General features: G+C 39.3%; 2 protein-coding genes across 3 annotated transcripts; one reads left to right on the top strand and one right to left on the bottom strand.

The window, feature by feature from the left end:
• The first annotated feature begins 4771 nt into the window (after positions 1 to 4771).
• On the top strand, positions 4772 to 7030 carry LOC133866459 (3-oxo-Delta(4,5)-steroid 5-beta-reductase-like). The gene is made up of 2 exons (XM_062302994.1): positions 4772 to 4947; positions 5704 to 7030. Exons 1-2 carry the CDS (start codon positions 4909 to 4911, stop codon positions 6835 to 6837), a joined length of 1173 nt encoding a protein of 390 aa, XP_062158978.1. The 5' UTR covers positions 4772 to 4908; the 3' UTR covers positions 6838 to 7030.
• A 1437-nt stretch (positions 7031 to 8467) lies between these two features.
• On the bottom strand, positions 8468 to 18554 carry LOC133865571 (uncharacterized). Of its 2 annotated transcripts, XM_062301992.1 has the most exons (9): positions 18319 to 18554; positions 18132 to 18178; positions 10566 to 11451; positions 10138 to 10382; positions 9804 to 10037; positions 9602 to 9694; positions 9386 to 9487; positions 8873 to 9293; positions 8468 to 8765 (listed from the first exon to the last, which is right to left on the bottom strand). In XM_062301992.1, exons 3-9 carry the CDS (start codon positions 11443 to 11445, stop codon positions 8593 to 8595), a joined length of 2148 nt encoding a protein of 715 aa, XP_062157976.1. In that variant the 5' UTR covers positions 11446 to 11451; positions 18132 to 18178; positions 18319 to 18554; the 3' UTR covers positions 8468 to 8592. The 2 variants fall into 2 exon arrangements, with proteins under 2 accessions (XP_062157976.1, XP_062157975.1); XM_062301991.1 differs by lacking the exons at positions 18132 to 18178; positions 18319 to 18554 and adding an exon at positions 11629 to 11774.
• Between the last annotated feature and the right edge of the window lie 477 nt (positions 18555 to 19031).

The raw sequence follows: 19031 nt of genomic DNA, 5'->3' as shown, positions 1-19031 counted from the left end.
ATTGGGCGATTGACTAGAGAAATGTCATGTATGACATATCATACCATGTTGGGCAATTGGTAAGAGGAAGACCATGTATCGTTATGCCTCGTTTGGTTCGCGAAATGGGTATTTCATTTAAAAAATAAATAGTTATTACTGGAAATAAAGAAAAATGGAATGGAATAATTATTCCAACTCTTTAGTTTGGTGACAACACATACCACAATTGGAATTGACTCAAAATTACTAAAAAAAACCCACATGATTTCTTATTCTTAAAAAAAAAAAAACTCAATTTTTTTTTTTTTTTTTTAAATATTGGACCTTAGATCTTTGGGTGGTCGGCCACTCAAAGATCTGATCTAAATTCTTTTTTTAAATTTTTTTAGTTTGGAAAAATTAAAGAAAAATATGTTTTTTTTTTTTAAAAAAAAAGTTGTCTATTCCCTCAGGAATAGCTATTCTTCTAAAAAAAAATGATAGGAATAACTATTCCTCTTCGTAAGGGAATAGCTATTCCAAGGAATAGGTCCATACTAAATAAAAGAATAGCTATTGTAATGGAATAATCATTCTATTCAATGGACTTATTCCGCAAACCAAATGAGCCCTTAATACTCCGTTAATCGATCAAAGTAAGATAATGCACCCACAATCATATTTTATGGGGCGATTGATCAGAGCAAGATCATACACCCCACTCATGCCATTGAGCAACTAGTCACTCGGCATGGACTGAAGGAGGCTGTTAATTCTACAACCACGTTAAGAAGCTAGTAATCCAACTCAAACAAACGAGGTCAACCACCCAGCCATGAATCATGATTTCCATACAAAAGGCTAACGACCCCATCATCGACTCACCACCGAAACATGTGACATGAAGAGAATGGAGCAACAACTCGACTCGTTACCAATTGGGTTGACGAGTCTAGAAAGGCCCGATCATTGCGATCAAGACACCTCCATGACGCTCGGCGGTGGCCCAACATCAATAACTAATTGAAGTAAATGAAGCCTAACATTGAGAAAGGCTCATGACAAACTATCTTAATCCAGACCCAACATATGATGGAGGGCAGTGGCGGAGTCAAGAGTTTTTGTTCAGGGGGTTAATTTTTTTTAATGAAAAAAATAAAGTAAACAAAAATTGATTAAAAATATTAAAAAATATAACTAATGAAAATACATAAATGTAACTTCCAATTTATTTTTTCATGCCTAGAGTTAATTTATTCAATTGTTTTCATATTTGGTCTATATCACTTTGATGGTAATGAGAATATTTTGTTTTTAAGCAATGATCTACTGGCATTTCTGTTTAATTTATCTTAGACGAGCTTGATTATAATTTGATTAAAGCTCAATGAAATCATTGTTACGCTATATAATCTTAAGTAATTTTTATTACAATTACATATTTCATTGAATAAAAAAATGTTAAAAAATTATATTTATTTATAAACAATTATTTTGATTTAGCAATTTAAATATAAAATATTAATAAATATAAAAGTTTAATTATGTACTTGGAACTTTTTAAAAAATGAAAATTATCAAAAAGCAATCGATTTAAATTGTTGAACAGCTTGAAGAAAAAAAAAATTTAGCATTTTGAAAGAACAACTCCAGAGTTTTGTAGAAGTTTAAAATAGCAATTCACAATTTGGCTTCGATGCCCTTTGAAACCTTATATGGTTTAGGCTTTTGTTTTTAAAGTTGTCATTTAAGTGTTTTTGTTTTTTTGACGAGTAAAGTTGCCTTGAGTTGGTTTGGTGGCCCTGCAGATTAAAAATGGTGGTTTCTCCAGAGAACGTGTAGCCTGTGCACGCTTAAGTAAAAAGAGTGGGCTCCAGATATTAAAAAAACAAGTCTGTAGGCTTATGGTGCGTTTGGGATTGCGATTTCGTAGACAATAAGTGCGATTTTAAACCAAATCGCAGAACATAGATCGTTTGCGAATTGCGTTTTTAAAAATTGCGATTTTAAAAATTGCGATTTGAAAACGCAGAAAATCTGCTTTTTCAAATCGCAGATAAGATGGTGCTTTTTTGAAAACGCAGAATTTTAAAAGGTAAATTCGCGATTTTAAAGGCTAAACTGTGATTTTGTCAAACGTTTAACTGCGTTTTTAAAAATCACTTTTTTCAAATCGCACATTTTAAAATCGTTATTTTAAATCGCACTTTTTGAAATCGCAAACCCAAACGGACCCTTAATATAGCGTGTGTGTGGTATTAAAAAGTCAAGCAACAAACTTAATTAAATGTTGCGTCTAATAAATGGTATTATGGATCCGTTTGAGATTGCGATTTTGTAGACAATAAGTGTAATTTTAAACCAAATCGCAAAATATAAATCTTTTGAAAATTGCGTTTTTAAAAAATTGAGATTTAAAAACACAGAAAAATCTACTTTTTTAAATTGTAGGTTAGATGGCGCTTTTCAGAAAATGCAGAATTTTAAAGGTTAATTTGTGATTTTAAAGGTTCAACTGCGATTTGCCAAATACTTAACTGCGTTTTTAAAAAAATCACTTTTTCAAATCGCACATTTTAAAATCGTTATTTAAAATTACACTTTTTAAAATTGCAAACGCAAACGGACCCTATGTGTCATTTGTCATCGTCTTCTCCCTTCTCCTTTAACCTAAACCTAAAAGCTGAAATTAAAAGGTTTAAACTATGGCAGAGTCATAAACCGTTACTTCAATAGCTTGAGTCATAAATCTCAGTACTTTTGAAAAATAATTTGCTCCTTAATGAGTGATTGAGGGTGGACAACAAGGATATTCAAAAAATAAATTACAAGAAAAGAAAATTTTTGGGAGATAAGGGGCTGGAGCACTTGTCCCCTCTCGATCCCCTGATGGAGGGAGAAAAGCGCGCAAGAAAGTAAAGGACCAGGAGAGTCCACATCAACCGACCCCACTCCAAAGCTAGAAGAACTCAAATAAAGTGTGACGCCTATGAATGCATGAGAAATAAAGCCTCATCAACATTAAAAAAGGCGTGTGACCTTCTTTTGGATGCCGAATCATCTGTTGTCCCATTGGTTCTCGCACCGCTACTTGCAGGGCCACCTCAGATTGCAGGGTCACTTCGGGCATTACTCTCACCTTCAGTTAGATCAATAGGTATGGTGGGACCCAGTTTGGACTTTTCAAAAATAACTGTGACCCTTTGTGTCTTTCGTCTCATTGGAGGAGGTGAAACCGGATTTGTTTTTGTTAGTGGAAGAGGTGGGACCAGATTTGTTCTTACTATTGGAAGCGGTGGGACCGGATTTGTTCTTGCTAGTGGAGGCGGTGGGATTGGATTTGTTCTTGTAGCTTGTGTAGGAGTTCTTGAGGTGGTACTTTGTGTCTATTCCAAATGAGTTAAATAAGGTGTGAGACTCTCAGTATGCATATAGTATATAATTACATCAAGGATAATAAAGACTAATAAACTCACACTTGCTGGAAGTGGGGTAGGCAGCTCCACACTTGCTTGGGTACTTCTTATCGGACATGCCATTTTATTGTGCCCTTTACCCCTACAGATGGAGCATATTGTCCTTGCACCAAATTTTCTCATTCTATTTGGATTTTTCGAATCTCTACTTTCATCAACTTGTCTTTTTCTTAACATCTTTGGTCTACCCGGGGCCACTCTTGATATTGGGGGTTCTAACTTGTCATGCTGGGTTGTTATCCACTGCTTTTGATTGGGCATTGGGTACATAACTAGTTCATATGCTTTCTTGTACATCTCCACAGTAAAGTTTTCATCAACATAATCCTTTGCATTCTTACAATTATGTCGAATAGTAGCACATGCATGCACACAGGGGGTTCCAGACATTTCCCACACTCTATAATCACAACTTTTTCTCCTCATGTTCACTACAAACTGTTTGCCATCTGAACCAGTTACTTCAAACATGTCATTACCAGCATATAGGGCAACACAGTCCATTGATTCATACAGTATTGCATCCAACTTCTTTTGGATTTTAGGAGTTAAGTTCGCTATCAGACTTTGAATGCCATTCCTCTTAGCTTGGTATTTTCTCATCAACTTTTTCTTTATCTGCTCTAGCACGGTCAAAATAGGCTTATTGCGAGCCTTTAAAATGTATAAGTTAAAACACTAACATATGTTATCTGACTATAAGTCACGTGCCGCCCACGTGGGTGCAATTTCTTCTCATTAGACAGAGCAATTGGATAAAGGGCGTGAACTGCAAATTTTTTAAACTTTATAAGCTGCAATTGACGCTATCGAAACATTGGTATTAGGATTGCAAATTCATGTCAACTTCAAGAAGGTAAATTGTACTTTTTCAAAAAAAATAAAAATTGAATAATTCATAAAATTTGTGAGCTAAATTTGAAAAGGGTTTCTCACATAACCTATTTTAAGGAAAGAGTAAAAAGCTTGCTGCATAGAGCAAATTTTCTTTAAAATTTTGTGGAGCTTTCAAAATAAAAACGTAGATGGAATGCTCTAACAATTTCAAATTTATTCCATTCCATCAACTCTACGCAGCCAGGTGCTCCCCAAAATTCGTCATGGCTCGTGTCATCTATCAATGTCGACATTGTGAACAGTCAATCTCATTGTACGAAATCTTATCCACACTTTGACTCTAACAAGTTCCAATCGATTCCATTCGATTAACTCCTACGCAGCCAGGTGCTCTCCAAAATTCGTCATGGCTCGTGTCATCTATGTAGACAAACTGCCTTCCATTATTTTCTAGAAGGTTTTTTTTTTTTTTGTTTTTTCGTTCTATATAAGCTGAAGCATAAAGCTGGTGAATAGACGACTCAAACAAACCTTTAGCGTTTAGATCGAGTCGGGCAAGTCTCTATTGCTCCCAATCCCGCTCTCTCTCCTGTTATTTTCATCCTTTTCTTTCTTCCACTCTAATAGTCTCAGAATGAGCTGGTGGTGGGCAAGAGCTACAGGCGCTGCAAAGGTACAAACTCTCTTAATTACTTACTCTTTCTATAATGGATTTGGCTTCGATCATTGTGAGTGCTGGAGTTTAAACTACAGCACGTCTGCCGTAGAAAAAATGAAAATTGTTTTTACGAAACTCTGTCGGTTATGCAAACAGACCGGCGTTTACTTGTAGTTTTCTAGCTTGACGCCGTTTGAAGAAGGGGAACGTCTCTTTTGCTTCAGAACATGGGAGTGAGGAGAACTGTTCGGCTTCAAAGAATTGTTCTGATACCCAACCCGGCCAACCGAATGTGGGTGTTTTGTGTGAGCTTTGAATTTTGCTAAGCAACTGATTGGGTGCTATGTTTGGTTTGATATTTTAGTGAAACACTTGTGGCTAGAGTTTCAGAGGTGTTGATGGGGAAATTTTTGGGTTGTCTTGGACTCTTGGCTCTAACCGAGTGGGTGTTGGTGAAGAGTTTTTGATCTCTTCCTCTGTTTGTTTGAGCTCCACCCGAAACAGAACAAAACTTTGAAAAACCCCCATCAAAAGAACAGAAACAGACCCACAAGCCAGGCGAAGAATCTTCTCTTATCTAAATCCCTCTATTCCCTCGTAGTTTTGGAGGTTATTCGATGTAAAGAGGAAAGTGCACCTGTGCTGCTGTGCACTTCCTTTCCTCTTTCTTTCCTCTTCTTTGTCCGGTAAAACACCAAGGATAAGCGCGCTCACATGCTAATTTTAATCACACGCGCACATGCTAACACTCAGCTATCGTGAATTTTGCAGAGCAAATATGAAGACCAAGAAGCACCACCTCGAAGCTACAAAAACGTGGGCCTGGTGATCGGCGTGACTGGCATTGTCGGCAACAGCCTAGCCGAAATCCTCCCACTCCATGACACCCCCGGAGGCCCCTGGAAGGTTTATGGCGTGGCTCGTCGCCCGCGCCCCGCATGGAACGCCAACCATCCAGTCGAATACATCCAGTGCGACGTCTCTGACTCCGAGGACACCCAGAACAAGCTTTCCCAATTAGTGGATGTCACCCACATCTTTTACGTCACGTGGGCCAGCCGACCAACTGAGGCCGAGAACTGCGAGGCCAACGGCGCCATGTTCCGCAACGTGCTCCGCGCTGTAATCCCAAACGCTCCGAATCTCCACCACATCTGCCTCCAAACCGGCACCAAACACTACGTCGGACCCTTCGAGAGCATCGGCAAGATCAAAATCCGTAGTCCACCATTTACGGAAGATTTGCCACGTTTGAACGTGCCGAATTTCTACTACACTCAGGAAGACATTTTATTTGAAGAAGCTAAGAATAAAGAGGGATTGACTTGGTCCATCCACCGACCCAACACGATATTCGGATTCTCCCCTCATAGCTTGATGAACATAGTAGGCACGCTTTGCGTATACGCTGCTATATGCAAGCACGAGGGGCTTCCCTTGAAATTTCCTGGAAGCAAAGCGTTCTGGGAGGACTACTACGTGGCTTCGGATGCTGATCTTATTGCGGAGCAGCAAATATGGGCGGTGGTGGACCCTAATGGTTGGAACGAAGCGTTTAATTGCAACAACGGAGACGTGTTCAAGTGGAAGCATCTTTGGAAGGCGTTGGCAGAGAGATTTGGGATTGAGAAGTACGGATTCGAGGGGGGTGAGAAAGTTAGCTTGGTGGAGATGATGAAGGACAAGGGTCCTGTGTGGGAAGAGATTGTGAGGGAGAATCAACTGCAACCCACAAAGTTGGAGGATGTTGGGGTGTGGTGGTTTGCGGACTTTATCCTGGCTGGGGGTGATTTCGTGGACAGTGTGAATAAGAGCAAGGAACATGGCTTCACAGGGTTCAGGAACTCCACAAATTCGTTCACTACGTGGATAGATAAGATGAAAGTTTACAAGATCGTGCCTTGAAAGAAATCAATATCAATGTCAGATGGAATGGTTTATTTTTTTGTTGTTAAATAAATAATAACCATGCGAGAGAAGCACGCTCTCCCTTTCTATTTTTGTTTTTGTTGTAGACTTTTGGGTGAGGGCTTGAGGTAGCAGTAGTTGAAAAAAGTTCTGTATTGAAAATGTTCTATCACAGAAAACTGTTTTTTTTTTTTTTTTTTGAATAACTACATAGTTGTGCAAAACACCATTATATACTGTTAGTGTACTTTGATGTAAAGATAAAACAAAATTGCATGGGTAATTACCTTTTTCCCATTGAAAAAAGTTCTGTATTGAAAATGTTCTTTCGCAGAAAACTGTTTTTTTTTTTTTTTTTTGAATAATTACATAGTTGTGCAACACACCATTATATACTGTTAGTGTACTTTGATGTAAAGATAAAACAAAACTTGCATGGGTAATTATCTTTTTTCTGTCAACCACCAGCTATTGTCAACATGCCTCCATGAACTGATACATCGACCAAAAGAAAGCATTCAACTACCTACTTTACATACTTTGCCTTCTTCTGACAGGGAATCCCGTTAACTTGGACGGAATATGCCATTTTTGAGCATTAATTTTGGTTTAAAGACCAAAATGTCCTCCGACAGTAATTAATAAAAAAAATATATTAAAATTAATATGTTTAAAAAAGTTGAGGGCAATTATGTTATTTTTGAATTTGAGTTAGGGTATTTAAGTTTTTTTACGAATTAAACTGACGGAAGGGTGCAAAATATGTAAAGTTGGTAGTTGGATACTCTCTTTTGGTCGAGGTGTCAGTTCATGGGGGCATGTTAACAATGACTAGTAGTTGATGGGGAAAAAAGATAATTACCCCGAACTTTTAGTTACAGGTTTGGCTTGTTGATGATGTCGTTGCAGGGTCTTTGTGATTCATAGGTACTGCAGAAAATATTGTGGTGTCTTCATGACTTGACATGTGGTTCAAGAGATTTTCAGTATGGATTGCAATGTAGTTCATGTGATCTCTGCTGTATGGGTTCACTACAAAAATGTATGCACTTTGACACGTGCATTTTGACACGTGTACAGTGCTATACACGTGTCAAACATTTAGACACGTGCACTTTGACACGCGTAAGACGCGTGTCAAATGTGCACGACATTAAGTGTACAAGTTGACACGTGTATTGAGATACACGTGTCAAATTTGACACGTGTATCTCAATACACGTGTCAAAGTGTTTTGACACGTGTATTAAGATACACGTGTCAAACCGTTTGACACGAGTATTTTAAATACTCGTGTCAAAACACTTTGACACGTGTATTGAGATACACGTGTCAAATTTGACACGTGTATCTCAATACACGTGTATTTAGATACACGTGTCAAATTGGTTATATTTTTTTAAAAAAAATCCAAATCGAATTTTTCATTTAAATAAAATTTTAATTTAATTATTTAATTGTATTTTTAAATTAAATTAAAAATACGATTAATTAATTAAATTAAAAATTTAATTAAATAAAAAACCCAATTTGGATTTTTTTTCTTCAATTTAGTTTTGGTATTGGTTATTTAAAATTATTTGGTATAATAATTTTAATAGTTATTTCAAATTTTATTATTTCCGACCACAAATAACAAAATATTGATTTTACAGAAAAACTACACAAAATAATATTACACAAATCATAAGTTAATAACGTATTCGTTAACTAAGCAAATATTTACACATAAAAATTAATTACACAAAATATCTACAAATCTGAAGGGCGTCCCTGCGAATGAGGAGGTACCGTCCCAGGCGTGTTATCGCCAACCGGCGATTGCTGAGCAAGGAATGGTGTAGCGGGCGAAGGTGTAGCGACAATGGAATGCTGGGTCAGCCGTCGTCCAACAGGCGACAACGTACCAACCGTTGTCGAATTACCTGCAAATCATATAGACAATTAAAGTATATAATATTACTTGCAAAATTAAAGGGGTAATTAAAATAAATTGAAATTAATTTTTTCCTACACACAGTATAAATCATACCTGCAGATGCACTACTAACAGACGACGTACTACCTACGTGTGCAGGTGAAGGCGTACCAAGACATGGTGCTGATGCTCCCATGGAGGACATGAAGACCTCAACCTGTCGCAGGCGCTGCTCCAACAGGTCATTCCTCGCTCGCTCAGCCTGTAGCTCCGCTTGCATCTCTTCCATCTTCCGAGTGTTTTCGGCCCAATCCCGAGACGTGCCCTGAGATGGTCCCCCTTGTGACCGAGGCCTATATGAGAAACATGTCCCCCGAACAGGTGTGACGTTCGGCCCAACCTGCCGAACCCTCCCTGCATACTCAGGCCTCCCAACCGCCTGTTCGTAAGCGTCGTTCGGTGCCCAACGCACCGTGTCTGCGGAGACGCTTTGCGTGGCGGCTGGATCACTGGATAAACTCTGCGTCATCCTCTCCTGTACGTCGTCAACATGAACAAGTCATATATTGAATAATGACAAATCACACATAATTTTAAAAATAGTAGTAAATTAAATCAGTAGCATACGCATAGGACCCGTGTACGTTCGTTCACGTGAGTGCCGTCCTTCCTTGTGTGGGTCTTCACGAACGACGCGGCGCGAGTGGGGGGCGTGCCAGATGTACATGTCTGTCGTCATGCAGTTGACATATATAAGAAACAGATAGCGATAAAAATAGTATAAATAAAAATAAAAACAATTATCAACAAATATATATAACATAAACATATATATTTTCATACCTCCTCGTGATTAAATCTGGCATAACTTTTAGATCCCGTACAATGAGGAAGGTCATTCTGCTCACGCAGCCTCTTCATCCGTTCAGAGGTTGCCTACGCATTTAACATGAAAATAAAAATGTAAGCATTGACACACTTAAATTAAAACTAAAATTAAATAAACTGTTATTAAAAAACCACAACATTTTCTTGGCTTACATACGATTTTTTGCTCACGGCACCAATCTCTCAGCAGGAACTCTACATCTTCTGCGTCATAGTTGCCAAAAAAATTGTCCGGCATTCTCGCACGGATAATCTCGGGCGTGTCACCGTCTCTAATACGTAGTTTGGTTTTGAACCTCGACTTCCACGAGCGGTGCTTACGGCCAATATCACATAAAGCCTCCTGTTGTGCCCTGCGCGCGTCTACTGATACAGGTACATAGAACTCCTCCTGCACATTCAACACATTTTTATAGGTTTAAAAACTTCAAGAAATACATTAATCTCAAGTTTAATTCAAATAAATAATTAAATTATATTCATAGACATACCATCAACGCGTCCCACATTGCCTGCTTAATCTGCCTATTTACCTTCGCCCATTCGTCCCGCATGTGTATGTAGGACCCACTCCTGATCATCTTGCCCTCAGCCCGCCGAAATCGATTGCAGGCCCGTCCTACAGGTTGTATAGCAGCATTGTACTGCAATACAACCTTCTTACCCCTCGGGAGGACCCAGTTTCTCGCTGGGTCGTCAATCACCTCATAATAAATGGTCCCGTCTGGGTTGTACCCTAATGAAAGAAATATTCAACATTAATGTTAAAAATTTAATCATAAGATTAAAGAACATATATATATATATATATATATAAACAATTTCTAATCAAATATTTATTTATTTAAAAACCAAAAAAAAAAAAAAAAAAATTTGGTAAGAGAATATGAGTTTTAAGGATGTCTAAATATGTACTTACCCATCAACCGAATCTGCTCAATCCGTATGTGCTGGGTCGCTGGGTCGCCCGCAACCTCCTCCCCAACCCCTCCGGCTTGTGGATTCTGCTGATCATCATCTGAATCCATATCCTGGGGACTACCGGGGGCCAACTGATCGGTACCCAACATCGCAACGTCCTCCTCATGGGTACTCTGGCTCCCCCCCACATCTGGCATCTGACTCTCACCGGAAAGTGGCATCTGACTCTCACCGGAAAGTGGCATCTGGCTCTCACCAGATAAAGGCATCTGGCTCTCTACATGCCTCGGGCCCTGACTCGCCCCCGATGCTGGCATCCGTCTCGGCCCCGGGCCCTGACTCGCCCCCGATGCTGGCATCTGTCTCGGGCCCGGGCCCTGACTCGCCCCCGATGCTGGCATCTGTCTCGGCCCCAAAATCTGGCCAGGCATCGCCGCCTGTGCCGGTATCTGTCCCAACCCCATAGCCGGCATCTGCATCTCCCCGGTCTGTGACAGTGGAAATCCTACATCCTGCGTCTCACTATCAGGGTTACACGTCATAGGTCCACTATACGTATACGGAAAGTACGGCGCATAACCCTGTGACCCCATCCCTTCTCGCAGCCACCATCGATATGCGTTACCCGGTTGGGTGAACCCTATCTGAGATAATGTCGGCAGCTCCGACAATGGAGAGCTGCAAGGTCCAGCTGTGCTGCTCTGTCCGTGATCTGACGTGGGCACGGCCACCGTACCCGGCAACAATGGTCTATAAGGCCCGTCTGGGTGGTGTGGCCACGCTGCAGAATACAATGCCGTCGAAACAGTGGGCGTGGTCATGGGGGGCACGGGTGGGCTAGGTGCCCGATACGCATAATGAGGGGGTCTCTGGTCCATCAATACCTGCGAACAAATGCAGACAAATTAATTAGAATATGTTTTTTTAATATATTTTTAATGAACATACTAAAGAACAGCGAAATTTATACAATTAATAAAAATTTGTATTCAGTACAAGCGAATTGTACAAGCAATATATATATCAGTCAAGTGTATTGAGTTCAAGCTAATTATACTCACAACAAATACATCAATCATTGTATCACGGGAGCTTCAATAGGATCTACGTCGGGCCTGTCGTACTCGAATTCGTCATTCGTATCTGGTAGGTCAGCAGTGGCTAGTACGAGCGGTACGCACTCATGGTAGGTTGTACCATCCTCATTACTCCCATCCCCCTGTCCAACGTCGTACACGTTGCGCGGTTTGGTCCTAACCGCACAAACCCAATTTGGGTTCCTTCCATCTTCTACGTAGAATACTTGATCCACCTGAGATGTAAGCACGTACGGCTCGTCCTGAATCTGTTCTCCCCTGTGGACGAGGTGATTGAAGTTGACAAACACTAGGCCATACTCGTCTATTGTGAATCCTCTGTCCATTGTGGGGTCTGCCCAATTGCACTTAAATAAGACGTACGTAGTCCTGTCATAGTACTCGACCTCAAATATATCGGTTAACTGTCCGTAGTACGTTTCGCCTTCAACGGTAGGAACACAGACGCCGCTATTCTGAGTCCTCCTTCCCACATCATGAGCAAGCGTGCGAAATAATTTTCCATTTACCACGTACCTGTTGTACTTCACCGCTGTCTCCTTTAGCCCTCTACAACGCATAACCAACTTGTGGCCCAATTCCTCCCTACGTTGATCGTCCAGGCCATCGACCTATGTTTTAATTACAAATAGTAAACATCACATTGGGTTATAATCCTGAACCCGCATAAATTTATCCAATTTAAAATTTACAACTATTTCCTTACATATGCACGGTACCATTCGCAGAACTGCTCATGATGTTGTGCTTCAATAAGAGCCTCCGTAATGCGACCCCTAGTGCATGATCGCCTAAGCGCGTCTTTGTGCATCCTACATTCAGCGTATACAATTATGTAATAATTGTTATTAATACTTTTATTCGAATTCTGCTAAATATAAGGTTAGGACTACTTACGTCCGCAAATTGTGAAACTCTTCAGAGTTGAACACAATATAACGATGAATCTGGTGCATTATCAACCGGTTCATGGTAACACGCGTGCCCGCTCCCTTGGATCCATCAGGATTCCTCTGAGGTCTGTTGTGGAATGTTGGTGCGTTATTCAGATACCTTGAACAGAACGTTACCAGCTCGGTCGCTATGTACCCCTCCGCAATGCACCCCTCAGGAGCTGCTTTATTGCGCACATTATTTTTGAAATTCCCCAGACTCCTGGTTTAAACACATACACGACAATTTAATTGTCGTCAATTAGGATTACAATTAAATAAAAATATTTATTTACATATTACGCCGAATTTTACCTCTCTGCCGGGTACATCCATCTATACTGCACGGGTCCGCCTAGTCTACACTCGCGCACAAGATGCACAACCAAGTGGACCATGCTGGTAAAAAACCCTGGAGGGAATATCTGTTCTAGCTTGCACAAAGTGATACAGACGTCACCCTGCAGTCGGTCCATATCTTCTTGTGATAGCTTTGTTGAGCATATGCCTCTAAAAAATGCAGAAATCTCCACAAGAGGTCTAACCACTTTATCAGGCAATGACTTACGCAGTGCAATTGGAAGAAGCTGTTGCATCAGTATGTGGCTATCATGGCTCTTCAAGCCAGAAATTGTACGGTCCTTGAGCCGAACACATCGTGAAATGTTCGAAGCGTATCCGTCCGGGACCCTAACATTTCGAAGAACCTTCAGAAAATTTTCTTTGTCCTCTCTAGACATTGTGTGACAGGCAGCGGGAATATACGTTTTACCGTTGGCGGCCGTGAACGGATGCAACTTAGGTCTCAACCCCATTTCCTGCAAGTCCAGCCGAGCTGCCAAGTTGTCCTTCGTTTTCCCTTTTATATCCAAAATAGTGCCAAGTATATTGTCCATGACATTTTTCTCTATGTGCATAACATCAAGATTGTGCCGAAGCAAATTGTCTTTCCAATACGGCAATCTGAAAAATATACTTTTCTTCTTCCATATAACATCGGAACTCCCTGCACCCTTCTTCCGCTTCTTTCGTTTCTTCTTCTTACCCGCGGTCTCATCTCCAAACGCAACTCCGTCCAACTGTTGGAGAACCTCGTATCCGCATGGCACAATCGGTGCGCTGGCAAATTCTTCGGTACCGTCAAATGTCCTCCTGTTAAGCCGCCACAGATGTTCAGGCGGCAGATATCTCCTGTGCCCCATATAGCAAAATTTGCACCCGTTCTTTAAGCGTATAGAACGCGTCGATTGCATACAGCAAGGACATGCCTTCGCACCCCTGTTAGGCCAACCTGATAAATCTGCATACGCTGGCAAGTCGTTTATCGTCCACATCAACTGAGATCGCATAATAAAATTTTCCTTCTTTGAAGCATCGAATGTTCGTACCCCTACATTCCACAGTTCCAGCAACTCATCAATCAATGGCTGAAGGTAAACATCAATATCCATACCTGGTGAGCTCGGTCCAGGGATAACCAAGGAAAGGATGAAGGACGACTGTTTCATGCACATCCAAGGTGGCAAATTGTACGGCACAAGCATTACGGGCCATGTGCTGTGAGATGTGCTCATGTTCCCAAATGGATTAAATCCATCTGCTGTCAAACCAAGCCGGACGTTTCTACTCTCTGCCATAAAATTTGGATGTAAAATGTCGAACGATCTCCATGCCTCACCGTTGGCCGGGTGCCTCAATACGCCATCCCTAGTGCGGCCTTCTGCATGCCATCTCATATGGGGCGCAGTATGCTCAGACATGAATAACCTCTGCAACCGTGGGATGAGTGGAAACCACCTCAAGATCTTCACCGGGCGTTTTTTTCTCGCTGATATGATCTCACCATCATCATCTACATGTGTATCAGCCCTCCACTTAGACTCTCCACATACGGTACATGAATCTAATTCTTTATTGTCTTTCCAGAATAACATACAGTCGTTACGGCACGCCGGAATCTTCTCATACCCCAGACCCATGCCACTTAGGAACTTCTTCGCCTCGTACGTGTTATCTGGCAATGCCTCATCGCAAGGAGGCAACAACTGATTGATGAATTCCAGAATGTCTGAAAAAATCTTGTTACTAATACCTCCAACGCACTTCAAGTTGTACATGTGTACAGTAGCACTCAATTTACTGTGCTTTGTACCAGGGTGAAGGGGCTTCTCGGCAGTCTTTAACAGCTCTTGGTACTTCAATGCGTCCTCGCACGACGTATCTTCATCAACTTGTTGTGGAAGAGTACTTGCGGCTTCAGGAACATCGTGCACGCCGAAGGCGTCACGCAACATGGCGTGCATGTTATCATCCTGTTCCACGGCGACACCCTCCTGTTCTGTGACTTCACCATGTTCAGTGCTATGGTCAGCGGCCTCTGTGCCACTGTGATAACTCGAACACTGACCAGGAATAGCGGATCCAGTCGTAGTCTCACCGTGCATATACCACAAATGGTATCCCGGATTCATCCCCCGACCTCCAGTCAGGTGGGCAAGAACGTAATCAGGAGTGTGACGCTGGTTATTTCGACAATACTTGCATGGGCAGTAAATTTTTCCATCGACGGCCGTACAGTTACGAACGGCAAATGTCACAAACGCCCTACACCCGTCGTTATACGTTGTCGTACCCCTAGGTGCTGACATCCAAGACTTGTCCATATTCCTCTGTATAGGGTTAAGAGGACAAGACAAATCATACGTCAAACAAATAAACGTGTAAAAAAGTTGAGCATGTCACGCAACATGGGGTGTACGAATTTATTTCCCTTTTAAAGGGTTTATGGTTAGAGTTTAGGGTTTTAGTTTTTTTGTTAGAGTTTAGGGTTTAGGGTTTATGGTTTTTTAGGGTTTAGGGTTAGGGTTTGTAAGGGTTTAGGGTTTAGGGTTTAGGGTTAGGGTTTGTTAGGGTTTAGGAGGGTTTAGGTTTTTTTTTTTTTTTTAGGGTTTAGGGTTAGGGTTTAGGGTTTAGGGTTTAGGGTTAGGGTTAGGGTATAAATTTAGAAAGTGTAAGATTTTTTTTTTTTTAAAGGGTTTAGGGTTAGGGTTTGTTAGGGTTTATGGTTAGGCTTTTTTTTTTTTAAAAAAAAAAAAAGTGTAGGATTTTGTTTTTTTTTTTTTTCTTTTCTTAAGGGTTTAGGGTTAGGGTTTGTAAGGGATTAGGGTTTAGGGTTAGGGTTTGTTAGGGTTTAGGAGGGTTTAGGTTTTTTTTTTTTTTTTTAGGGTTTAGGGTTAGGGTTTGTTAGGGTTAGGGTTAGGGTATAAATTTAGAAAGTGTAGGATTTTTTTTTTTTTTAAAGGGTTTAGGGTTAGGGTTTGTTAGGGTTTAGGGTTAGGGTTTGTTAGGGTTAGGGTTTAGGGTTAGGGTTAGGTTATAAATTTAGAAAGTGTAGGAATTTTTTTTTTTTTAAAGGGTTTAGGGTTAGGGTTTGTTAGGGTTTAGGGTTAGGGTTTGTTAGGGTTAGGGTATAAATTTAGAAAGTGTAGGATTTTTTTTTATTATTTAAAGGGTTTAGGGTTAGGGTATAAATTTAGAAAGTGTAGGATTTTTTTTTTTTTTAAAGGGTTTAGGGTTAGGGTTTGTTAGGGTTTAGGGTTAGGGTTTGTTAGGGTTAGGGTTTAGGGTTAGGGTTAGGGTATAAATTTAGAAAGTGTAGGATTTTTTTTTTTTAAAGGGTTTAGGGTTAGGGTTTGTTAGGGTTTAGGGTTAGGGTTTGTTAGGGTTTAGGGTTAGGGTTTAGGGTTAGGGTTAGGGTATAAATTTAGAAAGTGTAGGATTTTTTTTTTTTTTTTTTAAAGGGTTTAGGGTTAGGGTATAAATTTAGAAAGTGTAGGATTTTTTTTTTTTTTTTTAAAGGGTTTAGGGTTAGGGTTTGTTAGGGTTTAGGGTTAGGGTTTGTTAGGGTTAGGGTTTAGGGTTAGGGTTAGGGTATAAATTTAGAAAGTGTAGGATTTTTTTTTTTTTAAAGGGTTTAGGGTTAGGGTTTGTTAGGGTTTAGGGTTAGGGTTTGTTAGGGTTAGGGTTAGGGTATAAATTTAGAAAGTGTAGGATTTTTTTTTTTTTTTTTTAAAGGGTTTAGGGTTAGGGTTTGTTAGGGTTAGGGTATAAATTTAGAAAGTGTAGGATTTTTTTTTTATTTTTTAAAGGGTTTAGGGTTAGGGTATAAATTTAGAAAGTGTAGGATTTTTTTTTTTTTTAAAGGGTTTAGGGTTAGGGTTTGTTAGGGTTTAGGGTATAAATTTAGAAAGTGTAGGATTTTTTTTTTTGTTAGGGTTTAGGATATAGGGTTCGTTATGGTTTAAGGTTAGGGTTTGGTTATAGAAAATGTAGGAATTTTTTTTTTTTTTAAAGGATCTAGGATTAGGGTTTAGGGTTTAGGGTTTTAGTTTCTTAGGGTTTAGGGTTTAAGGTTAGGATTTTTGTTTTTAGTGTTAGGAATTTTTTTTTTAGAAAGTGTAGGAAATTTTCTTTTTAAGGGTTTAAGGTTAGGATTTTTGTTTTTAGTGTTAGGGTTTCTTTTTTTAGAAAGTGTAGGATAATTTTTTTTTTTAGGGTTTAGGGTTTAGGGTTTAAGGATAGGACTTTTGTTTTTAGTGTTAGGGTTTCTTTTTTTAGAAAGTGTATGATATTTTTTTTTAGGCTTTAGGGTTTAGGGTTTGTTAGGGTTTAGGGTTTAGGGTTTAAGGTTTAGGGTTAGGGTTTTTAAGTGTAGGAATTTTTTTTTTAGGGTTTACGATTTAGGGTTTAGAGTTTAGGGTAAGGGTTTTTTTTAAGAACGTGTAGGATTCAAAGTTTATTTAAGGGTTTATTATTGTGTTGGTTTTATGGTTATGATTTGAAGATATAAAGTTTAGGGTTGGAGTTTAAGTATTTCTTAAAAAGTAGACGGTCAATTTTAATATTTTTTCTTTTTTTATTCAAACCCATTTTATTGGTTGTTCCCATTTATTATTTTCAAAAGTGTCATCGTTGGTTTATAACGTTAAACTAATATCGGACATTGTTTGATTTTGTTTGACTAACAAAAAAACATTGTAATCCATAATAACACATTCAAAATATATATATATATATATAACCTCTCAAATAAAAAATTAGGATAGGAAAAATTAAAAACATAAAAAACACAACATGGCAAAAAAGAACATGGCTTTCAAAAAAATAAAAATACATATAACACTAAATGACACAAAAATACAAACGCCTACACAATTTCTAAATATCAAATCTGTACTAACACAAAAATACATGCAGCATTGTTAAAAAAAAAAACACAAACTATAGCAAAAATGAAATACCTACTCCAAGAAAACCCCCCCAAAAAAAAAAAAAAAAACAGTAATTTAAGCTTACACTGATTCAGCAAAATTGAAAAAATAAAATATAACACAGTCCAAAAATTATTACAATTATCAATCAAGAACAAATGTCCAAATTATTACAATAAAAATTATTACAATATATATTCAATCAGTATTTCATTTACATGTTGAAAAAAAAAATGAAATACAAATTTAAGGGGAAATTACTCACTGTCGACGGTAGGTTGTGGATTTAGGGCTCCTTCTTTATATATATACCTGCATATTCGGATATACATTATGGAGAAAGGAAAAAAAAGTTAGCAAATGTATATATATATATAACACTAAATTTATCTGCAATATATATTAAGAGCACCGGCGACTGAACAGAGAGAGAGAGAGAGAGAGCCACTGACCCGACCGGAGGAAAGGGAACCGACGGCCTAGCCAACCCCTGCCGGAGGGACGTCCCAGTAGAGAGAGAAAGAGAGAGAAAGAGAGAGAGAGAGAGAGAGAGAGAGAGAGAGAGAGAGAGAGAGAGAGAGAGAGAGAGAGAGAGAGAGAGAGAGCGAGAGAGCTAGAGGGAATCGGTGAGAGAGAGACAGTCGGTGAGAGGGAGACGTGACGACGCCGGAGCTCACCACACCGGCCGGCTGAGCTCGCCGGAGAGACAGAGAGAGAGAGAGAAGAAATGAGAGAGAGAGAGAGAGAGAGCGAGAGAGAAGAAATGGGTAGCTTCCTCTGGAAGCTACCCATTTCTTATATATAAATATAAGTATATAATTTATATAATATAATATATATTTATATTATTAATTAGTTTTACGTATATAATATATAATGTTTGGCCAGGTGGCGCGCGGGAGAATTCCCGCGCGGCATCCGGCCAAACAGTTGGAGACGTGTTTATAAATACACGTCTCCACATGCTATATATATTTAATATTTAATATATATATATATATATATATATATATTATATCTATTTTATATAAACCCATGCAACCCTAAGTTCATGCAATGCATGTACTGCATGTACATGCACTGCATGAACTCATGTTAATTATTATTATTATTTTTTTGGGTCTACATATATGCTTCACAAAGTTGGTTTAATTATGCATATAGT

This window comes from Alnus glutinosa, chromosome 4 (assembly GCF_958979055.1).
Source record: "Alnus glutinosa chromosome 4, dhAlnGlut1.1, whole genome shotgun sequence".
Classification (NCBI taxonomy): domain Eukaryota; kingdom Viridiplantae; phylum Streptophyta; class Magnoliopsida; order Fagales; family Betulaceae; genus Alnus; species Alnus glutinosa.
Note: the sequence above shows the minus strand (reverse complement) of the source record. Positions and strands in the feature narration are given on the sequence as shown.